The sequence below is a fragment of the Erythrolamprus reginae genome, chromosome Z, assembly GCF_031021105.1.
Source record: "Erythrolamprus reginae isolate rEryReg1 chromosome Z, rEryReg1.hap1, whole genome shotgun sequence".
Taxonomy (NCBI): Eukaryota; Metazoa; Chordata; class Lepidosauria; order Squamata; family Dipsadidae; genus Erythrolamprus; species Erythrolamprus reginae.
Window position 1 is genome coordinate 6664685 of NC_091963.1, and position 25517 is coordinate 6690201.

General features: G+C 42.3%; 1 protein-coding gene across 3 annotated transcripts in view; it reads left to right on the plus strand.

Moving 5' to 3' along the window:
- OXSR1 (oxidative stress responsive kinase 1) overlaps nt 1-25517 on the plus strand; it is a 113059-nt gene that overhangs the window by 33883 nt on the left and 53659 nt on the right. For all 3 annotated transcript variants that reach the window (XR_011560554.1, XR_011560555.1, XM_070766888.1), the window contains exons 4-5: nt 15113-15254; nt 24159-24214. Coding sequence is in view for 1 of the 3 variants with exons in the window: in XM_070766888.1 (XP_070622989.1) it covers nt 15113-15254; nt 24159-24214 (198 nt within the window). In the remaining 2 variants the exon portion in view is untranslated. The remainder of the gene's footprint in view (nt 1-15112; nt 15255-24158; nt 24215-25517) is intronic.

The window sequence follows — 25517 nt, forward strand, 5'->3', positions numbered from 1 at the left end:
TGGGGGAAAGATCAAAGGCAACATGAGAAAATATTATTTTACTGAAAGTGTAGTAGATCCTTGGAACAAACTTCCAGCAGACGTGGTTGGTAAATCCACAGTAACCGAATTTAAACATGCCTGGGATAAACATATATCCATTGTAAGATAAAATACAGGAAATAGTAAAAGGGCAGACTAGATGGACCATGGGGTCTTTTTCTGCCGTCAGTCTTCTATGTTTCTATGTTTCTTTATAAACATAGTATATATGTGTATGTATGTATGTATGTAAGTATGTATGTATGTATGTATGTATGTATGTATGTATGTATGTATGTATATAACATATTTTTGCTGATAGTTAAAAGGAAAGGAGACTATTATAGATCTATTTTGGGCTTATTTGCCTTCATCAGGTAGCCACACCCTTACTGGGATTTGAACCTGGGGTTCTGCCTTGTAAGGCAGTGGCCTTAGCCTTTAGGCTACAAGCTCGCCTCCTGTATCAGCTTGTACCAGGGAAGAGTTATGTGTGAGTTTTTGTTGAGTCACCCTGGTATATGGAAGGATCATACAGCTTCCTTTTTGCTTCCTTTTTGTTACACTTAGAGATTATAGTTTCGGCTATAAAAAAATCTTATCTGCCTCGGAATATGGCAACAGGTGGGCCGAGAGGCAAAAAGAAAACTGTATTGTATACACACATACAATACCATATGTAGGAGAAGTCCTCGCGCTTACAACAGCCATGTGACCAGGTGGGAGTGGCTTGATGATCATGTGACCAGGGGGTGGCTTATAGGTCATGTGACTGGCTTAAAGGTGGCCAGCTTATCATCACTCCTGTCAAGGGTTAGGGTTAGGGTTAGGGTGCCTGGCCTCTCCTCGCCTCCAAGAGATACAATTTCTCTTATCTATTTACTATTACGGAACATCCAAAATATACTCTTTAATTATATATATATATATATATATATATATATATATATATATATATATATATATATATATATATACATACATACATAATACACACAGGCACACAAAAATATACATTTACTATATAAACTGTGTGTATGTATCTATACACACACACACACAGAGCCCTTCTAAAATTATACACATTCATTAAGGGGCGTGATTAGTGCACTGGAGTGCCTTCCATCCCCTGTCCTAATGTTTCTCTTTTACTAGTATAATAATAATAATAATAATAATAATAATAATAATTTATTAGATTTGTATGCCGCCCCTATCCGAAGACATATACATAAATATTATATCTTTGTATACTACCAATGTGTACATGACAAAACAAATAAATAAATTAAATAAAATTCAACCTCATTTACTGCAATAAGAATAACATACCCGTAGAAGAGGAAAAAAGGAAAAAAATTCAAAATCTTTTATTGATTGTGCGTACCTGACCGTACCTGTAGGAGCACATCACTGTGTATGGCCCTCAAGCCTGTCGGCAAAGCCAGGTCATAAGAGCTTTTTGAAAGAGTCAGAGTAGTGCAAACATCGGGGGGGGGGGGGGGGGGGAGTTGGTTCCATAGAAAAAGTGTAAGACGCAAAGAGATTTTCTTACACTTACACCCATTACAGCCTCCCTGTGATCACCTCGAGGTTCGATTACTGTAACGCTCTCTACATGGGGCTACCTTTGAAGAGTGTTCGGAAACTTCAGGTCGTGCAGAATGTAGCTGCGAGATAAATCATGGACTTTCCTAAATATGCCCATGTTATACCAACACTCCGCAGTCTGCATTGGTTGCCGATCAGTTTCTGGTCACAATTCAAAGTGTTGGTTATGACCTATAAAGCCCTTCATGGCATCAGAGCAGAATATCTCCGGGACCGTCTTCTGCCACACGAATCCCAGGGACCAGTTAGGTCCCACAGAGTTGGCCTTCTCCGGGTCCCGTCGACTAAACCAGAGGTCCCCAACCGCCGGTCCGCGGACCGGGACCGGGCCGTTGGGGTTTTCCAGCCGGTCCGCGGCGCCGCTGCCCTCCCGGCAGAGGACATTATACAGGACAGGGTGGGGCGTCGGGCAGGGCGGGGAGAATCAGGAGGCTCCTTTGGCGGCTGGGGGCTGCCTGGCTTTGTGATTTTGGCTGGGGGGGGGAGTTAGGAAGGTCCTACTTCTCCCCCCCCCCCCAGCCAAAAACTCAAAGCCTATCTGCTGGATACGGGCGATGAGCGGGACGAGCGGCGCGGAAGCCGGTGGCTGTGGCAGCTGCTGCAAGAGGCTTCCGCACCGCTCTGTCCCACTCATCGCCCGTATCCAGCAGATAGGCTTTGAGTTTTTGGCTGGGGGGGGGGAGAAGTAGGACCTTCCTAAATCCCCCCCCAGCCAAAAACTCAAAGCCTATCTGCTGGATACGGGCGATGAGTGGGACAGAGCGGCGCGGAAGCCTCTTGCAGCAGCTGCCACAGCCACCGGCTTCGGCGCCGCTCGTCCCGCTCATTCCCCGTGTCTGGCAGAAGCTGCTGCCCGAGTGCTCTTGGCTGGCGGGATTCAAAGTGCTGGGGTGGGGGGGTGTCCTGACAGCCCCCCCACCCCAGTGCTTCGCCTTCCGCTGGGACACCCTCCACCCCAGCACTTTGAATCCCGCCGGCCAAGAGCACTCGGGCAGCAGCTTCTGCCAGACACGGACAATGAGCGGGACGAGCGGCGCCGAAGCCGGTGGCTGTGGCAGCTGCTGCAAGAGGCTTCCGCGCCGCTCGTCCCACCCATTGCCCGTATCCAGCAGAAGCTGCTGCCCGAGTGCTCTTGGCCGGTGGGATTCAAAGTGCTGGGGTGGGGGGGTGTCCCAGCGGGAGGCGAAGCACTGGGGTGGGGGGGCTGTCGGGACACCCCCCACCCCAGCACTTTGAATCCCGCCGGCCAAGAGCACTCAGGCAGCAGCTTCTGCTGGATATGGGCGATGGGTGGGACGAGCGGCGCGGAAGCCGGTGGCTGTGGCAGCTGCTGCAAGAGGCTTCCGCGCCGCTCTGTCCCACTCATCGCCCGTATCCAGCAGATAGGCTTTGAATTTTTGGCTGGGGGGTGGAGAAGTAGGACCTTCCTAACTCCCCCCCCCAGCCAAAATCACAAAGCCAGGCAGCCCCCAGCCGCCAAAGGAGCCTCCTGATTCTCCCCGCCGTGTGGAGAAGAGTGGAGGGCTGCGTCACTAAGCTCCACCCCTCCATAACCCCACCCCCATATGACCAACGCTCCACCCCCCGGGCCGTGGAAAATTGGTCTAGCTTAAAGCCGGTCCCTGGTGCAAAAAAGGTTGGGGACCTCTGGACTAAACAATGTCATCTGGCGGGATCCAGGGGAAGAGCCTTCTCTGTGGCGGCCCCGACCCTCTGGAACTAGCTCCCCACGGAGATTAGGATTGCCCCCACCCATCTTGCCTTTCGTAAACTCCTTAAAACCCACCTCTGCCATCAGGTATGGGGAAATTGAGATGTCTCCCCTTGGCCTTTATATTTTATGTATGGTATGTTTGTATGTATGTCTTGTTTTTAAATAAGGGGTTTTTAGATATTTTTAAATATTAGATCTGTTATTAGATTTGTTATTGTACATTGTTTTTATTATTGCTGTGAGCTGCCCCGAGTCTATGGAGAGGGGCAGCATACAAATCTAATTAATAATAATAATAATAATAATAATAATAATAATAATAATAATAATAATAATAAGTAATAATAATAATTAGTAATAATAATAAATTAATAATAATAATAATAATAATAATAACAATGTGATCAAAGTTCAGCGACTTGGCAACTGGCATGTATTTATGACGGTTGCAGTGTCATGTGATCTCCTTTTGGGACCTCCTGGCAAGCAAAGTCAATGCGGGAAGCCAGATTTACCTAGCAACCCTGTTACTAACTTCATAACCGCTGTGGTTCACTTAAGAACCTTAGCAAGAAAAGTGGTGAAGCCGCTGTGTCGTTTAGCTAAAGAATGCTTTTTCGATAGGCAACTCGATTGGTGTGTGTTTGTTTGTTTGTTTTTGCTTAGCAACGGAAATATGTGTAGTTGGCCCAAGTGTAGTTGTAAGACAAAGACTACGCACATTGTCCAAAAAAAGGAATCAAGGCTACACTTTTAACATGGGAAATTGTGCAGCACTAATCTCAGCATTGTTTTTCTTTAAAAGAAAAAACCAAACCAACAACAACCTTGAACAACGGTGTAATCCCCATGTTAAATACAAACCTTGCAACAGATACATCTCCTGATAAGGAAGCTTTGTAGAAACTGGTTCTTTGCAGAAACTGGAATGTTTGTAGAAAGAATTTGCTCATATCTTGTTCAGCAGGAAACAATTGACACACATGAGTTGCTTTGTGAAAAAGTAACAGAAGGACTTTAGCTTATAAATGACAATTTTTTGTGTAAAATGCAGTGATACCTCGTCTTACAAACGCCTCATCATACAAACTTTTCGAGATACAAACCCAGGGTTTAAGATTTTTTTGCCTCTTCTTACAAACTATTTACAAACCCACCGCGGCTGCTGGGATGCCCCGCCTCCGGACTTCCGTTGCCAGCGAAGCGCCCGTTTTTGCGCTGCTGGGATTCCCCTGGGGCTCCCCTCCAGCGAAGGGAGCCTCAGTGAAATCGCAGCATCGCAAAAACACAGAGGTCCAGAGGTGGTGTTTCGAGGACATTGGTGTTTTTGCGATGCTGCGATTTCACTGATGTTTCCTTCGCTGGGAAACCCCACCTCCGGACTTCTGTTGCCAGCGGAGTGCTCATTTTTGCGATGCTGGGATTCCCCTGCAACATCGCAAAAACACGGAAGTTCAGAGATGGGGTTTCCCATGGAGGGAAGCCTCGGGGGAATCCCAGCAGCGCAAAAACGGGCGCTTCAGCTGGCAAAAGGGGTGAATTTTGGGCTTGCACGCATTAATCGCTTTTCCATTGATTCCTATGGGAAACATTGTTTCGTCTTACAAACTTTTCACCTTAAGAACCTCATCCCGGAACCAATTAAGTTTGTAAGACAAGGTATCACTGTACTGTATTTTTCAGAGTAAGACGCACTTTTTTCCTTCCTAAAAGATGCTGATAATTTGGGTGCATCTTATACTCTGAATGTAGCTTTTTTTTTCAGCCCTACTAGCTGCTAATGATCTTTCCAGCTCTTAAATTGCAGTCTCTTTCATATTTCACTCTGCAAAGAATGTTTTCCAAGCTCTAAGTCTTTGCAGGGTTTATTTCATTGCTCTAACTTGCTCCGAGTAAGTTTCTTTCCAGCCCTAACCAGGTGCTAACGATGTTCCCAGTTCTTACCGGCTTGCAAGCTCTTTCACTGTTACTCTCCATGAAGAATGTTTTCCAAACCCTATCTTTGTAGGGTTTTTTTTTCATTCTCTACTTGCTCCGAATATTTCTTTCCGGACCTAACCAGATGCTAACAGTGTTCCCAGCTCTTATCAGCTTGCAAGCTCTTTCATTGTTACTTTCTCGGAATAAAGGTTTTTTTAAAGCTTTAACCAGGGGATAAAATAATGTGGTGGCTAAGGATGCTAGCCAAATGAATACCTGGTAAGCAGATCATTTTCCCTATTTTTCTCCTCAAAAACTAAGATGCATCTTATACTCCGAAAAATACGATATGCCCAAGGGAAGATAGCTTGGGAAGAAATTGTAATAGAGGCGTATAGGTAATCCTTGCGTTACAACTGTGATGGAGAGTGCTCAGAATAGTCCTACATTGTATCAGTCATAAAGTGGATTGGGCCAGATCTTTTCTGCATTGGTTGTTAATTCCTGGAGGTGTCTGTAATATGGTAAATGATTTAGCTTTACTAGATGAATGGTCAAAGCAATGGAAACTGCAGTTTAATGTTTCCAAATGTAAAATAATGCACTTGGGGAAAAGGAATCCTCATCTGAGTATTGTATTGGCAGTTCTGTGTTAGCAAAAACTTCAGAAGAAAAGGATTTAGGGGTAGTGATTTCTGACAGTCTCAAAATGGTGCAGTCAGGCGGTAGGGAAAGCAAGTAGGATGCTTGGCTGCATAGCTAGAGGTATAACAAGCAGGAAGAGGGAGATTGTGATCCCGCTGTATAGAGTGCTGGTGAGACCACATTTGGAATAATACTATGTTCAGTTCTGGGGACCTCACCTACAAAAAGATATTGACAAAATTGAACAGGTCCAAAGACGGGCTACAACAATGGTGGAAGGTCTTAAGCATAAAACGTATCAGGAAAGACTTAATGAACTCAATCTGTATAGTCTGGAGGACAAAAGGAAAAGGGGGGACATGATCGAAACGTTTAAATATGTCAAAAGGTTAAATAAGGTTCAGGAGGGAAGTGTTTGTAATAGGAAAGTGAACAGAAGAACAAGGGAACACAATCTGAAGTTAGTTGGGGGAAAGATCAAAAGCAACATGAGAAAATATTATTTTACTGAAAGAGTAGTAGATCCTTGGAACAAACTTCCAGCAGACGTGGTAGATAAATCCACAGTAACTGAATTTAAACATGCCTGGGATAAACATATATCCATCCTAAGATAAAATACAGAAAATAGTATAAGGGCAGACTAGATGGATCATGAGGTCTTTTTCTGCCGTCAGACTTCTATGTTTCTCTGTTTCTATGTTTCTATGCTAAGCATTGGTTGTTCATGATGGGCTGGTTTTGCCAAAAACTAAATGCCATTTTTTCACAAGATTTTCTTAAAATGTGGTCACGTGACTACAGGATGTTCTCTGAAAATAAGACCTGGTCATTTTATTTATTTTATTTTATTTTATTATTTATTAGATTTGTATCCGCAGACGCCGGGTGGTAATACTGTATATTCTTTTGAACCCTGAAATAAGTATTTGGCCCTATTGCCATGCACTCAAAAGCCCGATTGGGTTTATTATCAGGGGATGTCTTAACTTGGGTGAAACAGGGTACAAGCAGCCTTAACTCAAGCAACCGAAGTACAATTATGTGACTGTGAAGGGTGCAACCAATTGATCATAACTTGAGAATTACCTATAGAAAGCAAGTGGAAAAATCGGTATCAGACCTAAGGAAAAGTAACTGTAGATGTGAATGGCTGCATTCACACATTACTTTAGGAATGCTGGCTAATCAATTCTGGGAGTTGAGGTCCACACATCCTAAAGCTGCCCAGTTTGAGAAACTCTTGCTCTAAGCCACAAAACACTTTCTCTGATTTGAGGTTAAGAGTGCCAGGAGAACCAGCTATTGTGAACCAAAATATGTCATTTGTGGCTTAGTTGATTGGGTAAATTGCGATGTAAGTCACAATTAAAGAACGGATCACTCGCGGCAAGGCATGAACAAAGCCAAATTAGATTAGCGGTTGTGCAGAAGAAGCAGACGAAAAAACATACATAAAAACTATTCGAGACACTACGAAGTCAACTTGAGGGTACCAAGCTATATGAGAGTGTTAATGTTTTGAGAATTTTTTTTTCCTTCATTGAAATGTTGTTTTTTTTTAAAGGAAAATAAATGTTGACTGTCAAAGAGGAGGAGGAGGAGGGCAAAAAATGGCTTCTGGCTTACAAACCATCTCCATTAGAAACAAAGTTGGTATTTGCTGTAGGACTCTCCCTAAATTCCTACAATGAAAAAAAAAATCAACAAACATTGATTTTTCAGTCTCAAAAATCCAGCTCTTAAGTCAGCCTGTTTCCCAAGCTGGACTTCTCTTCTGTCTGTAGAAGCAACCTGGCTAACAACGCTTTGCACATTTAAAAAACCCAACCAGATATATTCATTATTAATTTCATTCAGGCTACATTTTCCTTCCTTGAGCCAAAGGATTTCACCTTTCCTGTCCCACGAAAGACTGTTTGAAGCTGCATTCTTGATTGAGCCAAGGAAGAGACACACCTTGAACACCCTGTGGGGGAAAAAAAACTAATAGTTGTTTAACCAGATAAGATGAAAATGCAATTTGGAGGCCTCAGGGCTGAGAAAATAGCTTGGTTTAGAATTCCAGCAACTAGCCCCTTGTTAAAACTCATTCACTGGCTTGCAATCTCTTTCTGTTTTTGAAACCTTCGGTGGCACTGAAGATGCTCAGTTACAGAGGAGAGGTCTAAAAGAATTCGGGAGACCACAGAAATACCTTTCTTCCAGATAAATAAGTGCTATCACATCCACCATCATCAGGCTGAAGTTTCCAAGCTTCGTGCTGTTGTAAAATGGAATGTTTGCAACTGTCATTTCTTTATGTATGTATGTATGTATGTATGTATGTATGTATGTATGTATGTATGTATGTATGTATTTATGTATTTATGTATTTATGTATGTATGTATGTATGTATTGATGTATTTATCTATCTATCTATCTATCTATCTATCTATCTATCTATCTATCTATCTATCTATCGATTGGATTTGTATGCCGCCCCTCTCTGTAGACTCGGGGCGGCTAACAACAGTAATAAAAACAGCATATAACAATCCAATATTAAAACAGTTAAAAACCCTTATTATAAAACCAAACATATAGACAGACATACCATGCATAAAATTGTAAAGGCCTAGGGGGAAAGAGTATCTCAGTTCCCCCATGCCTGGCGGCAGAGGTGGGTTTTAAGGAGCTTACGAAAGGCAAGGAGGGTGGGGGCAATTCTAATCTCTAGGGGGAGTTGGTTCCAAAGGGCCAGGGCCGCCACAGAGAAGACTCTTCTTCTGGGTCCCGCCAAGCGACATTGTTTAGTTGACGGGACCCGGAGAAGACCCACTCTGTGGGACCTAACTGGTCGCTGGGATTCGTGCAGCAGAAGGTGGTCCCTGAGATAATCTGGTCCGGTGCCATGAAAGGCTTTATAGGTCATAACCAACACTTTGAATTGTGACCGGAAACTGATTGGCAGCCAATGCAGACTGCGGAGTGTTGGTGAAACATGGGCATATTTGGGAAAGCCCAATGTGCTTTAATATGTTTGTTCTCCAAAACAATCCTATTCTCCTATGCCATTTTTTTGTTTGCAGTCTTAATGGTTTTACAGTATTTTTCAAATTCAGTTTCAGTAAGAGAATGCCTGGATAATCGGCACCGATGGATAATCGACACAGACACAAGAATGATTTCCGAAAGGAAATACCACCTTATTTGATTTACAGGCTATTTTTTTTAAAAAAAACTCGACAGCATACATAATACTGTAATGGTTCTTGCCAGATTAAAACCTCTCTTCTCTCAGAAACCCTTTCTTTACTAGGTTTTGTAAGTCACTGGTCAGCTGCATTCCCTCCTTAAGAAACTTAAAATAGCAAAGCTAAATTACAAAGAGCACCCATCAGCAGTAAGGAAAATTATAAAGAAAACCAGGTATAATCAATACCCACACAGAGATAATGTCTCAGTTAAAAAAATACCTTCATTCATAGACTTCAGCCCCCAGAATTCACAGCAGCGAAGATTCTAGCAGGGGGATTCTAGGAGTTAAAGTACATTGCATTCAGTTTTGGTCGCCACGATGCAAAAAGGATGTTGAGACTCTAGAAAAAGTGCAGGAAAGAGCGACAAAGATGATTAGAGGCTAATACATATGAAGAACAGTTGCAGGAACTGGGCACGGCTAATTTAATGAGAAAGGACCAGAAGAAACATGATCGCAGTGTTCCAGTATCTCAGGGATTGCCCCAAAGAAGAGGGCTCAAGCTATTCTCCAAAGCACCTGAGGGAATAACAAGAAGCAATGGGTGGAAACTAATCAAGGATTGAAACAACCTAGAAGTAAGGAGAAATTTCCTGACAGTTAGAACAATTAATCTGTGGAACAGCTTGCCTCTAAAAGTTGTGAATGCTCCAACACTGGAAGTTTTTAAGCAGATGTTGGATAATCATCTGTCTGAAGTGGTGTAGGGTTTCCTGCCCAAGCAGGGGGTTGGACTAGAAGACCTCCAAGGTCCCTTCCAACTCTGTTATAATTATTAATATTGCATCTAGAAGTAGCCAGATTGGGAAACACTGGACACATAGTCATCTCCTTGCACAACAGAAGTGATGTGACTTTTAATGCTGATGGAAACCTAGTAACTAGTAACACCGTTGCTAGAAGGTCTGCAAAAGGGGATGACATAACTCTGAGGCAGGACAACCCTCAGAAATAGGAACCAGATGTGAATTTTGATCATGGTTGTAAGTATGAAAATTGGTTGTAAGCCGCTTTCTTCAATGCCTTTGCAACTTTGAATGGTCACTAAATGGATTGTTGTAAGTTGAGGACTACCTGCACATATGCGATTTTTAGAGCTAATAAACATCTGTTTGTTTTGAGGGAGAAGCAGGTTCATTAATCTGGTCAATGCTTTTAGGAATAAGTTAAATCTGTAGTGGAAAAGGTTTTGAAAGTAGTATTTCTGGAATGCAAGGCACAAAACAATTTTAAACCATGCAAAAATATCCCTTGTAATAGGTCTATTTTAAGTTGGCTATTCTTAGGCTGTCACTTGGGTTTAAGCAGCCATCAAGATAAATACTTTTAAATCTTAATTTTCAATAAGGCGTAGTTGAATGGATCTTAGCTGTCAGGTCACCTATAACAAGCCTGAACATGCTTCCTCCTACACCCTGTGGCTTTAATTGACTGCTTCAACAAAATAAAATCTGTACTAAAATAAAATAAATAAATAAAATAAACTCTCTCCTTTTGAATTCAGCCATGGTTGCAAGTTTTCTGAGGGTTTTTTTTTTGTTTAGGGCAATGTGTGTGTGTGTATATATATATATATATATATATATATATATATAATGTATATATATATATATATAATGTGTATATATATATATATAATGTGTATATATATATATATATAATGTGTGTATATATATATATATATATACACACACACACACACACACACACATACTTGTTTTCATAGATTTTCACGGGTACAGGTATGATGGTCTTGGTATATTTGGGTTTCTTCCCTTGTAGGATTTGGACATTTCTGGCGACGTTTCGACGAGGTCCCACTCATCATATTCAGGCTGGTGTTTCTGCTAGAATATCCAGCTAGAAAACCAGGGAGTTTATCAAATACCGTGTAAAATCTGCCCAGCCACATATATTGGACAAATGTAAATGCACATGTTGCAAAACATAAGAATGCATTAAGGAAAAAAGAAAAAACTTCCTCCCTTTTCCAACATTTCAAAACTACAGGACATGAAATTGATTTTGACAGTACCAAATTAATTTCCAAAACAGAACACTACAGCAAAAGAATAATCATGGAAGCCATCGAGATAGAAAAATATCCCCAAAATATGAACAAGCGGGATGATACCTCCCGCCTACCAGACATCTGGAAACCAGCCCTCAAACGTATCCCAGCCATAGAAACTGAAACCAAACTCAGAACACACATTGCAAAACAATCAAGTAGCCTGCAAGCTCCAACTACTCAGGATATCACGCCTAATCTACAATCATTAACTAATCAGCATGCCTCAGTCACATCAACGACCCCAGGTGTTACCCCACTGACTCACCAGGAAGCTTCTACACAGCAGGCAATTGCTGAGCCATCAAACCACACCCAGCCACCAGTATTTATAGAAGGAAGGCAGCTCAGGTCTCCCAGTGTTCGCCCTAGAACAAGGACAGAAACACCAGCCTGAAGATGACGAGTGGGACCTCATTGAAACGTCGCCAGAAATTTCCAAATCCTACACGGGAAGAAACCCGAATATACCAAGACCATCATACATACATACATACATACATACATACATACATACATACATACATACATACAGTACATACATAGATAAACATATAAATTAAAATAAGCCAATGTTGAAGATGATGATTCAGCTTCCAAAATCTTTCAGTAAACCTGTTTACTGTTACCAGTGTTTGATTTAGGAACAGTAATGGTAGACTTATTATGTCAAAATACACGAATTACAGTAAACAGTGCAAACTGTGTTAGTTTAAATCAGGGTCCCCAAACGTTTTACACAGGGGGCCAGTTCACTGTCCCTCAGACTGTTGGAGGGCCGAACTATAAAAAAAAACCTATGAACAAATCCCTATGCACACTGCACATACCTTATTTTAAAGTAAAAAACAAAATGGGAACATACTATATAGAGGGGGGAGAAGTCTGAAATTCATATATGTTTATGTTTTGTTTTTAATTTTCTTTTGTTAACATCTGATTGTAGGTTTTCTTGGCTTATAGAAAAATGTAGAAAGAAAGAAGGAAGCACTTTGGCATAATGGTTAATAAGTTAGAATATAATTGGTGTACTGTACTTTTTGAAGGAACATTAAGGAGGGAATTTAATTAAAAGAAAATGAATGTAACTGGATGACAAAATTAGAAAAAAAAAAGTTTGCAACTTTTTTGATGATTGATATTAGTTATTTAACAAAATACCGCATTTTATTCATAGAAAATTAGATGGAACACTGTGTTGTGTCACCCACCCACGGGCCGGATAAATGGCCTCAGCAGGCCACATGCGGCCCGCGGGCCATAGTTTGGGGACCGCTGGTTTAAATGGTAGGAAAAGGTGAAAGGTTTAGGCACTTAGTGAATGTTACCTAATCCCTCTGCACAAGAAATATTCAAATGTCACATTGAAAAGTTTAGAAGGATTGAGAAATATATTTTTGTTTTTAAACTTGGCAGTCAAACTCAAGGCCCAGGGGCCAGATCAGATTCAGGGGTGCTTAGATCTGGCCCACGAGGCCACACTGGAAACAAATAAAGGGCCACCGTGGTGCCTCTGCCAGCAAAAATAGAGCTCGGGAGGACTAAGGGTAGGATTCCCAAGCTCCATTTTCGCTTGCAAAGAGTTGCAGGAAGCCTGTTGGGTTGCAGCACCAAACCAGACAGTTATAGAAGTGCAGATGACAGACTCAATGATTCCTCTGTAGAACTGTATCAGCAGCTCTTTGGGCAGATTGAGTTTCCTGAATTGGCGCAGAAAAAACATTTTTTGTTGTGTTTAGTAAGGGAATCTCGCTTCTCCCATTGACTTTGTTCACCAGAGGTTGGCTGAGAAGGTTGCAGATGACAATATAACTAATAAATAGCAATAGCACTTAGGCTTATATGCCACCTCACAATGCTTTACAGCCCTCTCTAAGCAGTTTACAGCAGTTTACAGAGCCAGCCTATTGCTCCCAACAACCCGGGTCCTCATTTTACCCACCTCGGAAGGATGGAAGGCTGAATCAACCTGATGAGACTCAAACTGCAGAAGGCAGAAGTAGCCTGTAGTACAGTGTACCTCTACCTGCAAAAGCCTCTACTTACGGACTTTTCTAGATAAGGACCGGGTGTTCAAGATCTTTTTGCCTCTTCTCAAGAACCATTTTCCATTTACAAACGCAAGCCTCTGAAACTGTAACCGGAAAAGGCAGGGAGAAGCCTCCGTGGGGCCTCTCTAGGAATCTCCTTGGAGGAAACAGGGCCAGAAAAGGCGGGGAGAAGCCTCCATGGGGCCTCTCTAGGAATCTCCTTGGAGGAAACTGGGCTGGAAAAGGCAGGGAGAAGCCTCCGTGGGGCCTCTCTAGGAATCTCCTTGGAGGAAACAGGGCCGGAAAAGGTGGGGAGAAGCCTCAATGGGGCCTCTCGAGGAATCTCCTGGGAGGAAACAGGGCCGGAAAAGGCAGGGAGAAGCCTCCGTGGGGCCTCTCTAGGAATCTCCTGGGAGGAAACAGGGCCGGAAAAGGCGGGGAGAAGCCTCCGTGGGGCCTCTCTAGGAATCTCCGGGGAGAAAACAGGGCCTCCACCCTCCCTGTGGTTTCCCCAATCGCACACATTATTTGCTTTTACATTGATTCCTATGGGGAAAATAGCTTCTTCTTACAAACCTTTCTACTTAAGAACCTGGTCACGGAATGAATTAAGTTCGTAAGCAGAGGTACCACTGTACAGGGTTCCCTCGATTTTTGCGGGTTCGAACTTTGCGAATAGCCTATACCACGGTTTTTTAAAAAATATTAATTAAAAAATACTTCATGGGTTTTTTTCTATACCACGGTTTTTCCCGCCCGATGACATCATGCGTCATCGCCAAGCTAATAATTTTTGCAAATAAATAATAAAAATAATAATTATTGTTAATAAATAATTCTGTTTATAAATATCAGGATTACTAAGTGTCTTATTCAATGGTGAGTACCAGTAATAATGGTGAGTAAATGGTTGCTAAGGGAATGGGAAATGGTAATTTAGGGGTTTAACGTGTTAAGGGAAGGCTTGTGATACTGTCCATAGCCACAAATGGTGTATTTACTTCCGCATCTCTACTTCGCGGAAATTCGACTTTCGCGGGCGGTCTCGGAACACATCCCCCGCGAAAATCGAGGGAACACTGTACTTCATTCTAACAACTGTGCCATCACAGATCCATTCATATGGATTCCAAGCAACCAAATTGGGGGAAGTAATGTGAAGGATGTGAAAGGTCTGGTTCTGCGTCACTTTTCAGTTGTAACTTATTTTTTTTTAAAAAAATATATTTTATTGATTTTTCCAAAACAACAAACATAACAAACAAAACATACAACATTTAGTGGAGCTACAGTCGCTCCGCTCAGAGTAGAAGTCGTCATCATGATAATGAAAAAGAAGAGAAATTTGTCTATAAAATACATAGTTACGTAAAGTAAAAATGTCAATTTTAATATAATAAATCTAAATCTATATCAAAATTTATAAAAATGTATGTAAAAGAGAGAAAAGTTTTCAGAGAAGACAAAAGAAAAGAAAATTTATATTTATGCTAGTAATTACCATCTTATACAGTTTAATACTAAATTCAAATATGCAAAATAATATAACAACACACTTATCTCTTTTTCCTTGTTTCCCACCCAGTATATACTTTCTGCCAAATTTCATAAAATTCTGATTCTTCTTGGTTGTAACTTCTAATGGTCGATAAACTAGTGGAGGACTACCACAATTTTATTTTAGGGTTGTATGCAAGCTCAGCATTTACTTCAACAAAATTAATTAAAATCCAGATGATGCACAAACGTATCGGTCTAGCAATAGCAGTATCAAATTTGGTGTCAGTGGAGAAAAGTTATCAGAATAATCTTCTTTTTTCCACTTTAATAAAGCCTTTTCTCCTTATTAATAATACAGGTTCTGTTCTGGATGTGATCAAGCACATTGTAGCCAAAGGAGAACATAAGAATGGAGTGCTGGATGAGCCTGTAATAGCCACAATCCTCAAGGAAGTTTTGGAAGGACTGGAGTACCTGCATAAAAATGGGCAAATCCACAGGTGAGCCTCAGGTGCTTTGCTTCAGATTGCTGATGCTTCCATGTTTTTTCCTATCCATGAAAAACCAGAGCTCTGAATTCCCAGCTGCAATCTCCCCTACTTGTTTGTCTGGGGTTAATCCCTGCTTACCTGGGCATTTTGTTTCCTTCCTAGGTTTTCATTGTCTTTTTTGAATGGTGTGTAAATGTTGTTTATCTCTTTATGCCAGTGTTTCTCAACCTTTTTTGAGCCGCGGCACACTTTTCATATTTTCAAAATCCTGGGGAACATTGAGCGCGGGGGGAGGGGGGCGGCTAAAAAAAAGTTTGGACAAAAAAAATATCTCTTCCTCCCTTTCGCTCTATTTCTCTCTCCCTCGCTCTTTCGCTCCTTTATTTCTCTCTCCATCCCTCTTTCTTTCTGTCTTCCTTCCTTCTTCTCTTTCTCTCTCCCTCCTTCCCTCCCTCTATGTCTTTCTCTCTCCCTCCTTCCCCCCTCTCTTGCTCTCTCTCTATTGCTTTATTTCCCTCTCTCTGTCTCTCTTTCTATCTCTCTGTCTCTCTTTCTTTCTCTCTCTGTCTCTGTTGCTCTCTCTCTCTTTCTCTCTCTCTTTCTCTCTCTTTTTCTCCCTCTCGCTCTTGCTAGCTCTCTTTCTCTCTCTCTCTCTCTTTCGCTCTTGTTACACCACGCTGGCAACAGCGACATCGGGCAGTAGCCAAGGGTGGCGGCAGAGCGGTTGGATGGTTTTTTGGTTGGGCTGTTGGAAACTGGGCAGTTTCTTGATTGGGGTATTGTTTACTTGATTGTTAACCTTCAAGTTAATCTATGCTGATACGTGTCCTGATAGCTGGTGAAGAGATACTTGGGTGTTTTTGTTTATTTATTTTCTTACTTATTTGCTTTTGGGGTCATAAAAGGAGAAATTCAGGATGAATAAAATTAAAAAAGGAGATGAAGCCACCAGTACACAGAGCTCCGCTTGTGCTCTCTTGATGTTGATTCAAGACCACAACATGCTGGAACTGAATTGAAACCTGGTGTTGATTGACAGCTCTGCTGTTGGCAATAAATGAAATCTAAGTTGGCACAGTTAAATCACTTAATGGGATTATGAGGTTTAGAGGAACAAGGGATCACTTCTTTCCAAGCTGTGATCCTACGGCAGCAGGCTTTCCTGTTAGGTGAAGATTACAGTCTTCAACTCAGCTCCGAATTCCCTCTTTGAGCCCCTGTAACAGAATAACAGACTAACGAAGTTGGAAGGGACCTTGGAGGTCTTCTAGTCCAACTCCCAGCTCAAGCAGGAAACTCAAACACCATTTCACACATAAAGTTTGAAAGAGGTCCCACAGAGTGGGCCTTCTCCGGGTCCCGTCAACTAAACAATGTCGGTTGGCGGGCCCCAGGGGAAGAGCCTTCTCTGTGGCGGCACTGGCCCTCTGGAACCAACTCCCCCCGGAGATTAGAACTGCCCCTACTCTTCCTGCCTTCCATAAACTCCTTAAAACCCACCTTTGCCGTCAGGCATGGGGGAACTGAAACATCTTCCCCTGGGCATGTTTAATTTATATATGGTATGCTTGTGTGTATGTCTGTTAGTATATGGGGTCTTTTAAATCTTTTAATTTTAAATTTGTTAGATTATTTATGATTTGTTTCCACGTGTTGTGAGCCGCCCCGAGTCTTCGGAGAGGGGCGGCATACAAATCTAAGTAATAAATAAATAAATAAATAAATAAAGTTGTCCAATCTCTTCTTAAAACTTCCATGCAAGTTTGAGGCTCTCACAACTGTGCCCAGAGAAAAGAAACGCTCCCTTCGCTCTGGGCAGCGACTGTCCTCCTCCTCTTCTTCCTCCTCCTCCCACCCAAATTCCAAGCTTTCATTTCTTTCTTAATGGGGTTTGCATGCATTATTTGCTTTTACATTGATTCTACTTACAAACTTTTCTACTTAAGAACCTGGTCACGGAACGAATTAAGTTCTTAAGTAGAGGTACCATTGTCGTTTGAATTGATGTAGTGCGCCAGTTTGTGGCCTTGGCAGGTGGGGGTGTCTTCTAAACGGCTTTGGATGTGCTTTGGATAATGGGAATCTTGACTCAGTTGATATGGACACTGTCTTGTCCTTTGAAGCATGGGGAAGATAAAGGACTTCGCTTCCAGGAATGAAATTTCTCCACGCTCTGAAGACAATTGTCCTCAATCCATCAACACCCTTGTCATTTGCAATGTCAGATGATGCAGAACAAAGTCACGAGCAGATTTGTTCCGCTTCTTTGTCATTGTGAAACATAATATGGCAGGATCTACCATGGGACCTTTACAGTGTTTTTTTTTTCCCATGGTAAAAAATCAAATACAGTGGTACCTCTACCTAAGAACGCCTCTACTTAAGAACTTTTCTAGATAAGAACCGGGTGTTCAAGATTTTGTTTGCCTCTTCTTAAGAATGATTTTCTACTTAAGAACACAAGCCCGGAAAAATTTCCCAGGAAATTTGAGAGCGGCACGTAAGCCTGACCAGTTTCCTGCCATTCCCCCAGGGTTTCTCTCTCTGGCGCAGTGTATGGGAGGCAGCCTCGTGCCGGGTGTATGGGAGGCGCGTGCTCCTCCTTGCCACCTTAGAGTCCCTCTTTTTTAAGCCTTAAAGTTTTGGATTTTTTTATTCTCGTCACCTCACCTTCTTCCTTCGGCAGCGACTGTCCTCCTCCTCCTCTTCTTCCTCCTCCCACCCAAATTCCAAGCTTTTATTTCTTTCTTAATATGTTTGCACACATTATTTTACATTGATTCCTATGGGAAAAATTGCTTCTACTTACAAACATTTCTACTTAAGAACCTGGTCATGGAACGAATTAAGTTCTTAAGTAGAGGTACAGTAGAACCCCGACTTACGAGACTAATTGGTTCCGGAAGGAGGCTCGTAAGTCGGAACGCTCGTATGACGAAACATTGTTTCCCATAGGAAACAATGTAAAGTCAATTAATCCGTGCAACAACAAAAAAAAACCGCTGCCGCCGAACGCGGAAGTTAGCGTTCGGCTTCAGGAGACAGCTGCGAAGCGGCGCGCATGTTTTAAAAGGTTGCAGCCGGCCTGGGGGGCTTGCCAGCACCCCCCCCGAGCCCCCCAGGCCGGCTGCAACCTTTTAAAACACGCGGGATACGAGCGCCAAGGAGCTGTCTCCTGAAGCCGAACGCGGAAGTTAGCGTTCGGCTTCAGGAGACAGCTCCTTGGCGCTCGTATCCCGAATGTGAGCTCGGGAGGCGAACAAAAATGTCGCTCCCCTCCCAGCTCTTATCTCGAGTAGCTCGTAAGTAGAGCTGCTCGTATGTCGAGGTTCCACTGTACCACTATATAAGGAAGAACAAAAGTAGACCTGGAACACTAATTGGTGGGCATTTTTCCACACTTTCCATTAGCTGGTTGCGAGGGATATTGGCCAAGAGAAAGTATTATTATTATTATTATTATTATTATTATTATTATTATTATTATTATTATTATTATTATTATTTAGATTTGTATGCCGCCCCTCTCCGTAGACTCGGGGCGGCTTACAGCAATAATAAAAACAATATAGCAGCGAACTGTGGCCCAAAAAAGTTGCCAAGAATTGAAAGTTTAAAACCAGCGATGGGAAGTGGCCCTAATCAGCTTGTTTGGACAGTTCGCAGTTCACATTAGCCTTTAGACTTATATAGCATTTAGAGGTATATGCCGCTTCCTAGTGCTTTTACAACCCTCTCAAAGCGGTTTACAGAATCAGCTTCTTGCCCCCAACAATCTGGGTCCTCATTTGACCCACCTCGGAAGGATGGAAGGCTGAGTCCATCTTGAGACGGTGGTGAGATTTGAACTGCTGAACTATAGCTGAAGTAACGTGCAGTGCTCCACTCTAAACCCTGCGCCACCCCATTCCTTCCTTCCTTCCTTCCTTCCTTCCTTCCTTCCTTCCTTCCTTCCTTCCTTCTTTCTTTCTTTCATTAATTATCTAATTATAGAAACATAGAAGACTGACGGCAGAAAAAGACCTCATGGTCCATCTAGTCTGCTCTTATACTATTTCCTGTATTTTATCTTAGGATGGATATATGTTTATCCCAGGCATGTTTAAATTCAGTGACTGTGGATTTACCAACCACGTCTGCTGGAAGTTTGTTCCAAGCATCTACCACTCTTTCAGTAAAATAATATTTTCTCATGTTGCTTTTGATCTTTCCCCCAACTAACTTCAGATTGTGTCCCCTTGTTATTGTGTTCACTTTCCTATTAAAAACACTTCCCTCCTGGACCTTATTTAACCCTTTAACATATTTAAATGTTTCGATCATGTCCCCCCTTTTCCTTCTGTCCTCCAGACTCTACAGATTGAGTTCATGAAGTCTTTCCTGATACGTTTTATGCTTATCTAATTAATTATTTAATTAATTAATTGGATTTACATGCCTCCCCTCTCGGAAGACTTGGGGCGGATTACAACAAATTAAAAAGAACAATACAATATAACCACCTAAATCCAATTAATTTAAAAAAACTAAGTGTGCTCATCTATAAAACCCAGTATTGTTAAAAAGACCACTCATACCCACTCACACAACAACCATTCGTAACGTTCATCGGCCAGAGGGCTAGAGTCTTATCGCCCCAAGCCTGGCGGCATAAATGGATCTTAAGACTCTTGCGGAAGGCGAGGAGGGTGATTTTACTCTTCCTCAAATAACAGTAAAAAGACCAAAAATGACATGATAGCAGTGTTCCAATATTTGAGGGGCTGCCACATAGGTCAAATTATTTTCAAAAGCACCAGACGGCAAAAAAAAAAAAAGAAGAAGAAATAATAGATGGAAACTAATCAAGGAGATAACCGACCTGGGATGAAGGCGAAACCTCTAATAGTGAGACCAATTAGTCAGTGGAACTACTTGCCTCCAGAAGTTGTGGGTGGTCCAATACCGGAGGCTTTCAAGACGACTGGACAGCCATTTGTCTGAAGTGGTAAGAGTCCTGCTCCAGGAGAGGGATGGACTAGCTGACCTAAAAGGTCCCTCCTAGCTCTGTTCTGATTGATTGATTGATTGATTGATTTCCTTGTAGCCTTTTATACAAGTATTAACAGGATTTAATCCTGTGTAATTAAAAATTAGCCAAGGTCAACTAGGTCCTGCCACTTTTTGAGGTCCAGCGAAGCCGGGTGCTGAGGTTAGGAATTGTCTTTGTAACCTCTGTTCTAGAAACATTGGGAAATACCAAGTGCATCATTAAATTCTCAGACAAAAAAATCCAGAATTTCTTTCTTTTATTTCAAAACTTAAAACTGCCTCTAGTCCTCAACTTATGACAATTGAGTCTTAGGTTTCCATTGCCAAGCAAGACAGTTGTTGAGTAAACTTTGCCCCCTTTTTTTACAACCTTTCTTGCCACAATTATTAAGTGAAGCACTGCAGTTGTGTAGTTACTAACCCAGTTGTTAAGTGAATCTGACTTCCCCATTGACTTTGCTTGTCCGAGGGTCACAAAAGGGGGATCACGCGAACCCTCCTGGGACACCACAACCATAGTTAAGTGTCTGAAATTTAATTTAATTTTGATTTGATTTTGATTTTGATTTTAATTTAATTTAATTTAATTTAAAATTTAATTTAATTTAAAATTTAATTTAATTTAATTTAATTTAATTTAATTTAATTTAATTTAATTTAATTTAATTTAATTTAATTTAATTTAATTTAATTTAATTTAATTTATTAGACTGGTATGCCTCCCCTCTCTGCAGATTCCGGGTGGCTCACAACAAAATAGTGACAATGTAGCAAATCTAATATTAAAAACATTCTAAAACCAACATTGGAACCATAGAACACAATTATATCATGCGTAAACTGTATAAGCCTGGGGGATATCTCAGTTCCCCCATGCCTGGCGACATAAGTGGGTCTTTAGTAACTTACGAAAGGCAAGAAGGGTGGGAGCGGTTCTAATCTCCGGGGGGAGTTGATTCCAGAGGACCGGGGCCGCCACAGAGAAAGCTCTTCCCCTGGAACCCGCCAGATGACATTGTTTAGTCGACCGGAGAAGGCCAACTCTGTGGGACCTAATCGGCCACTGGGATTCATGCGGCAGAAGACGGTTCCAGAGGTATTCTGGTCCGATGCCATGTAGGGTTTTATAGGTCATAACCAATACTTTGGATTCTGACTGGAAACTGATCAGCAGCCATTGCAGGCCGCGGAGTGTTGGAGAAACGTGGGCAAATCTAGGTAGCCCCACAATAGCTCTCGCGGCTGCGTTCTGCACGATCTGGAGTTTCCGAACACACTTCAAAGGTAGCCCCATGTAGAGAGCGTTGCAGTAATCGAATCTCAAGGTGATGAGGGCATAAGCGACTGTGAGCGGTGACTCCCTGTCCAAATAGGGCCGCAACTGGTGCACCAGGTCGTGTGACTCCAGGGATGCTTCAACGGTCATAAGGCTACTTTTTTTCAGTGCTGTTGCCATTTCAAATGGTCGCTCAGTGAACTGTTGTGAGTTGAGGACCACTTGTACTGTGCAGTGTTTCTCAACAACTCCCAGAATTCAACTTCCATCATTCTGACTAGGGAATTCTGGGAATTGAAGTCCACACTTCTGTTTCCCATATGGAAACACTGATCTCCTGTGTCAACCCTAAAGGAAACCAGGAATCCTGGTAAAATGGAGCTCAAGAAGGCCAGGAAAACAAGAGGGAAGGCGTCGTCCCGCCGTCCCTCGCCCACCCTCCGTCATGAGTCTCAGGAGAAGGGCAGCATAGAAATCGAATACAGTGTTCCCTCGATTTTCGCGGGTTCGAACTTCGCGAAAAGCCTATACAGTGGTACCTCAAGATACGAGTTTAATTCGTTCCGGACCTGGGCTCTTAAGTCGAGCAGCTCTTATCTCGAACGACTTTTCCCCATAGGAATTAATGTAAATAATTTTAATTGGTTCCAGCCGTCAAAAAACTCACAAAGTTAGTCTAAATTATGCAGAAAGACATGTTTTTAATGAAGAAATGTACATGTACATATAAATGAATAATGAAGTTTCTTTCACTTAACTTGTAAACTTTCTTAAACTTTTAAATTTACATATGTTCAACTTCTCTGCCACCCAATCCTGTAGGACAGAGGTCCCCAACCCTTTTTGCACCAGGGACCGGCTTTAAGCGATCAAGAGAGGAATGGGTGAATGAATGGACGGAGGGTGGGAAGGAAGGAAGGAAAGAGGGAAGGGACAGGAACAGAGGAAGGAAGCAAGGAAACTTATGAAAGGGGAGAGTAAGAGAGGAATGAGTGAAGGGAGGGAGGGAGGGAAGAAGGTGGGAAGGAGAAAGAAAAGAAGAAATAGAGGAAGGGAAGGTAAAAGAGAGAAAGAAAAAGAGCAAGAAAGAAAGAAAGAAAGAAAGAAAGAAAGAAAGAAAGGGGGAAGGGACAGGAACAGAGGAAGGAAGCAAGGAAACTTATGAAAGGGGAGAGTAAGAGAGGAATGAGTGAAGGGAGGGAGGGAGGGAAGAAGGTGGGAAGGAGAAAGAAAAGAAGAAATAGAGGAAGGGAAGGTAAAAGAGAGAAAGAAAAAGAGCAAGAAAGAAAGCTGCAAGCACCCCCCCCCCCGAGCCCCCCAGGCCGGCTGCAACCTTTTAAAACACGCGCGCCGCTTCGCAGCTGTCTCCTGAAGCCGAACGCGGAAGTTAGCGTTTGGCTTCAGGAGACAGCTCCTTGGCGCTTGTATCTCGAATTTGGGCTTGTAAGTAGAACAAAAATATCTCTCCCCTCCCAGCTCTTATCTCGAGTTGCTCTTAAGTAGAGCAGCTCTTATGTCGGGGTTCCACTGTACCACGGTTTTTCAAAAATATTAATTAAAAAATACTTTGCGATTTCCCCCCCTATAGCACAGTTTTTCGTGCCCGATGACGTCATATGTCATCGCCAAACTTTCGTCTGCCTTTAATATATATTTTTTTAAATAAACTTTAATAAATAAACATGGTGAGTAATAATCTAAATGGTTGCTAAGGGAATGGGAAATTGTAATTTAGGGGTTTAAAGTGTTAAGGGAAGGCTTGGGATACTGTTCATAGCCAAAAATAGTGTATTTACTTCCGCATCTCTACTTCGTGGAAATTTGACTTTCGCGGGAGGTCTTGGAACGCATCCCCCGCGAAAGTCGAGGGAACACTGTAAACAAGCAAACAAAGTTATTCCAAGTCTGGCTTCCACACTGACATTTCTTGTCAGAAGGTCACAAAAGAGGATCACATGACCCAGAGATATGCAACCGCCATTTTTTCAATGCCAGTGGAACTTCAAATGGTCACTAAATGAATAGTTGTAAGTTGAAGATTGCCTGTACATTGCCAGCTACCAAACACCCAAATTTTGATGCTGCAACACTCATAAATGCATACGTCCTTTTTTCTGAAGTGCTGAGTTTGCTTTAGGAATGCATTGGTTTTGACTGCTGCAATGGGAAGGAAACACAGAATCTGCATCCGTACTCATGGCTATATTTTCTTTCTCTCTTTCCCCCTCTGTCCCTCCCTTTTCTTTCTTTCTTCCTTTCTCTTCCTTCCTCTCTCCCTATTTTTTCTTTCCTTGCTTCTTTCCTTCCTTTCTTCTCTCCCTCCCTCCCTTTTCTTTTTTCCCTTCCTTCCTTCCTTCTCTCCCTCCTTTTTCCCTTCCTTCCTTCCATCCATCCATCCATTCATCTTTTCTTCCTCCCTCCCTTTTCTTTCTTTCTTTCTTTCTTTCTCTTCCTTCCTCTCTCCTTATTTTTTCTTTCTTTTCCTTGCTTCTTTCCTTCGTTTCTTCTCTCCCTCCCTTTTCTTTTTTCCCCTTCCTTCCTTCCTTCCATCCATCTATCTATTCATCTTTTCTTCCTCCCTCCCTCCTTCTCTTTCTTTTTTCTAGGGATGTGAAAGCTGGCAATATCCTATTGGGAGAAGATGGGTCAGTCCAGATTGCCGGTGAGTATCCATCAAAGTTTTGGAGAAAACCTAAACAAATGTAGAGTTCCAGATTGTCTTGACTAAGTAGATTCTGCCGAACACCTGTCTCCTTTCCAAATTCAGGGATGGAAATTTACTGAGTCCTGGACAGTGTTTCTCCATGTCAATATTCCCAACGGCTCCATCTGGATTGAGCGGTGGTTATTTTGAGACTGCTCCGCTACCAGGACACCACTTAGATGCAGGGGTGGGGAACTACCCTTTCTATATCCTGTGGACTTCATTTTCAGAACTCTCAGGAATCCTGGGAATTGAAGTTCACAAGTCGTGACCCCCACTGCTAATCCCAGAGAAATACCGTATTTTTCGGAGTATAAGAGGCACCAGAGTATAAGAAGCACCTTAGTTTTTGGGAAGGAAAGTAGGGAAAGGAATCTACTTACCAGACATTCATCTGGCTAGTGTCCTTAGTCTGGTCAGCTTCAGCACATTATTTTAGTCCCTGGTTAAGGCTTAATAAAAAACCTTATTCAGGGAGAGTAACGATGAAAGAGCTTGCAAGCCAGTAAGAGCTGGGAACATCGTTAGCACCTGGAAAGAAACATTCAGAGCAAGTAGAGCAATGAAGAAAAACCCTGCAAAGCCTTAGGGCTTGGAAAACATTCTCCGCAGAGAGAAACAATGAAAGAGCCTGCAAGGTAAGAGCTGGAAAAAAGCTACATTCAGAGTATAAGATGACCAAACTATCGCCCTCTTTTAGGAAGGAAAAGTGTGTCTTATACTCGGTATATTACGGTATGTTCGCTGCAGCTTTTTCTTGTCTTCCCCTCTTTTTCTACAGCCCATTTCTGCCTCAGTTTCCCTTTGGTGACTTTGGAACAGGTTGAGGGTTTTTGTGCAGTCGTGTTTTCTTTGTCTGGCTTGGAAGACTACACTGTACTTCTTAGCTTCTGCTGTAGTAATTTTCAGGCCACACACAAATCTTTATTTCTAACAGAGCCTCATAGTTTCCAGACCTCTCTCTCTCTCTCTCTCTCTCTCTCTCTCTCTCTGATTCTCTCTCTCTCTCTCTGATTCTCTCTCTCTCTCTCTGATTCTCTCTCTCTCTCTCTCTGATTATCTCTCTCTCTCTCTGATTCTCTCTCTCTCTCTCTGATTCTCTCTCTCTCTCTCTGATTCTCTCTCTCTCTCTCTGATTCTCTCTCTCTCTCTGATTCTCTCTCTCTCTGATTCTCTCTCTCTCTCTCTCTGATTCTCTCTCTCTCTCTCTGATTCTCTCTCTCTCTCTCTCTCTGATTCTCTCTCTCTCTCTCTGATTCTC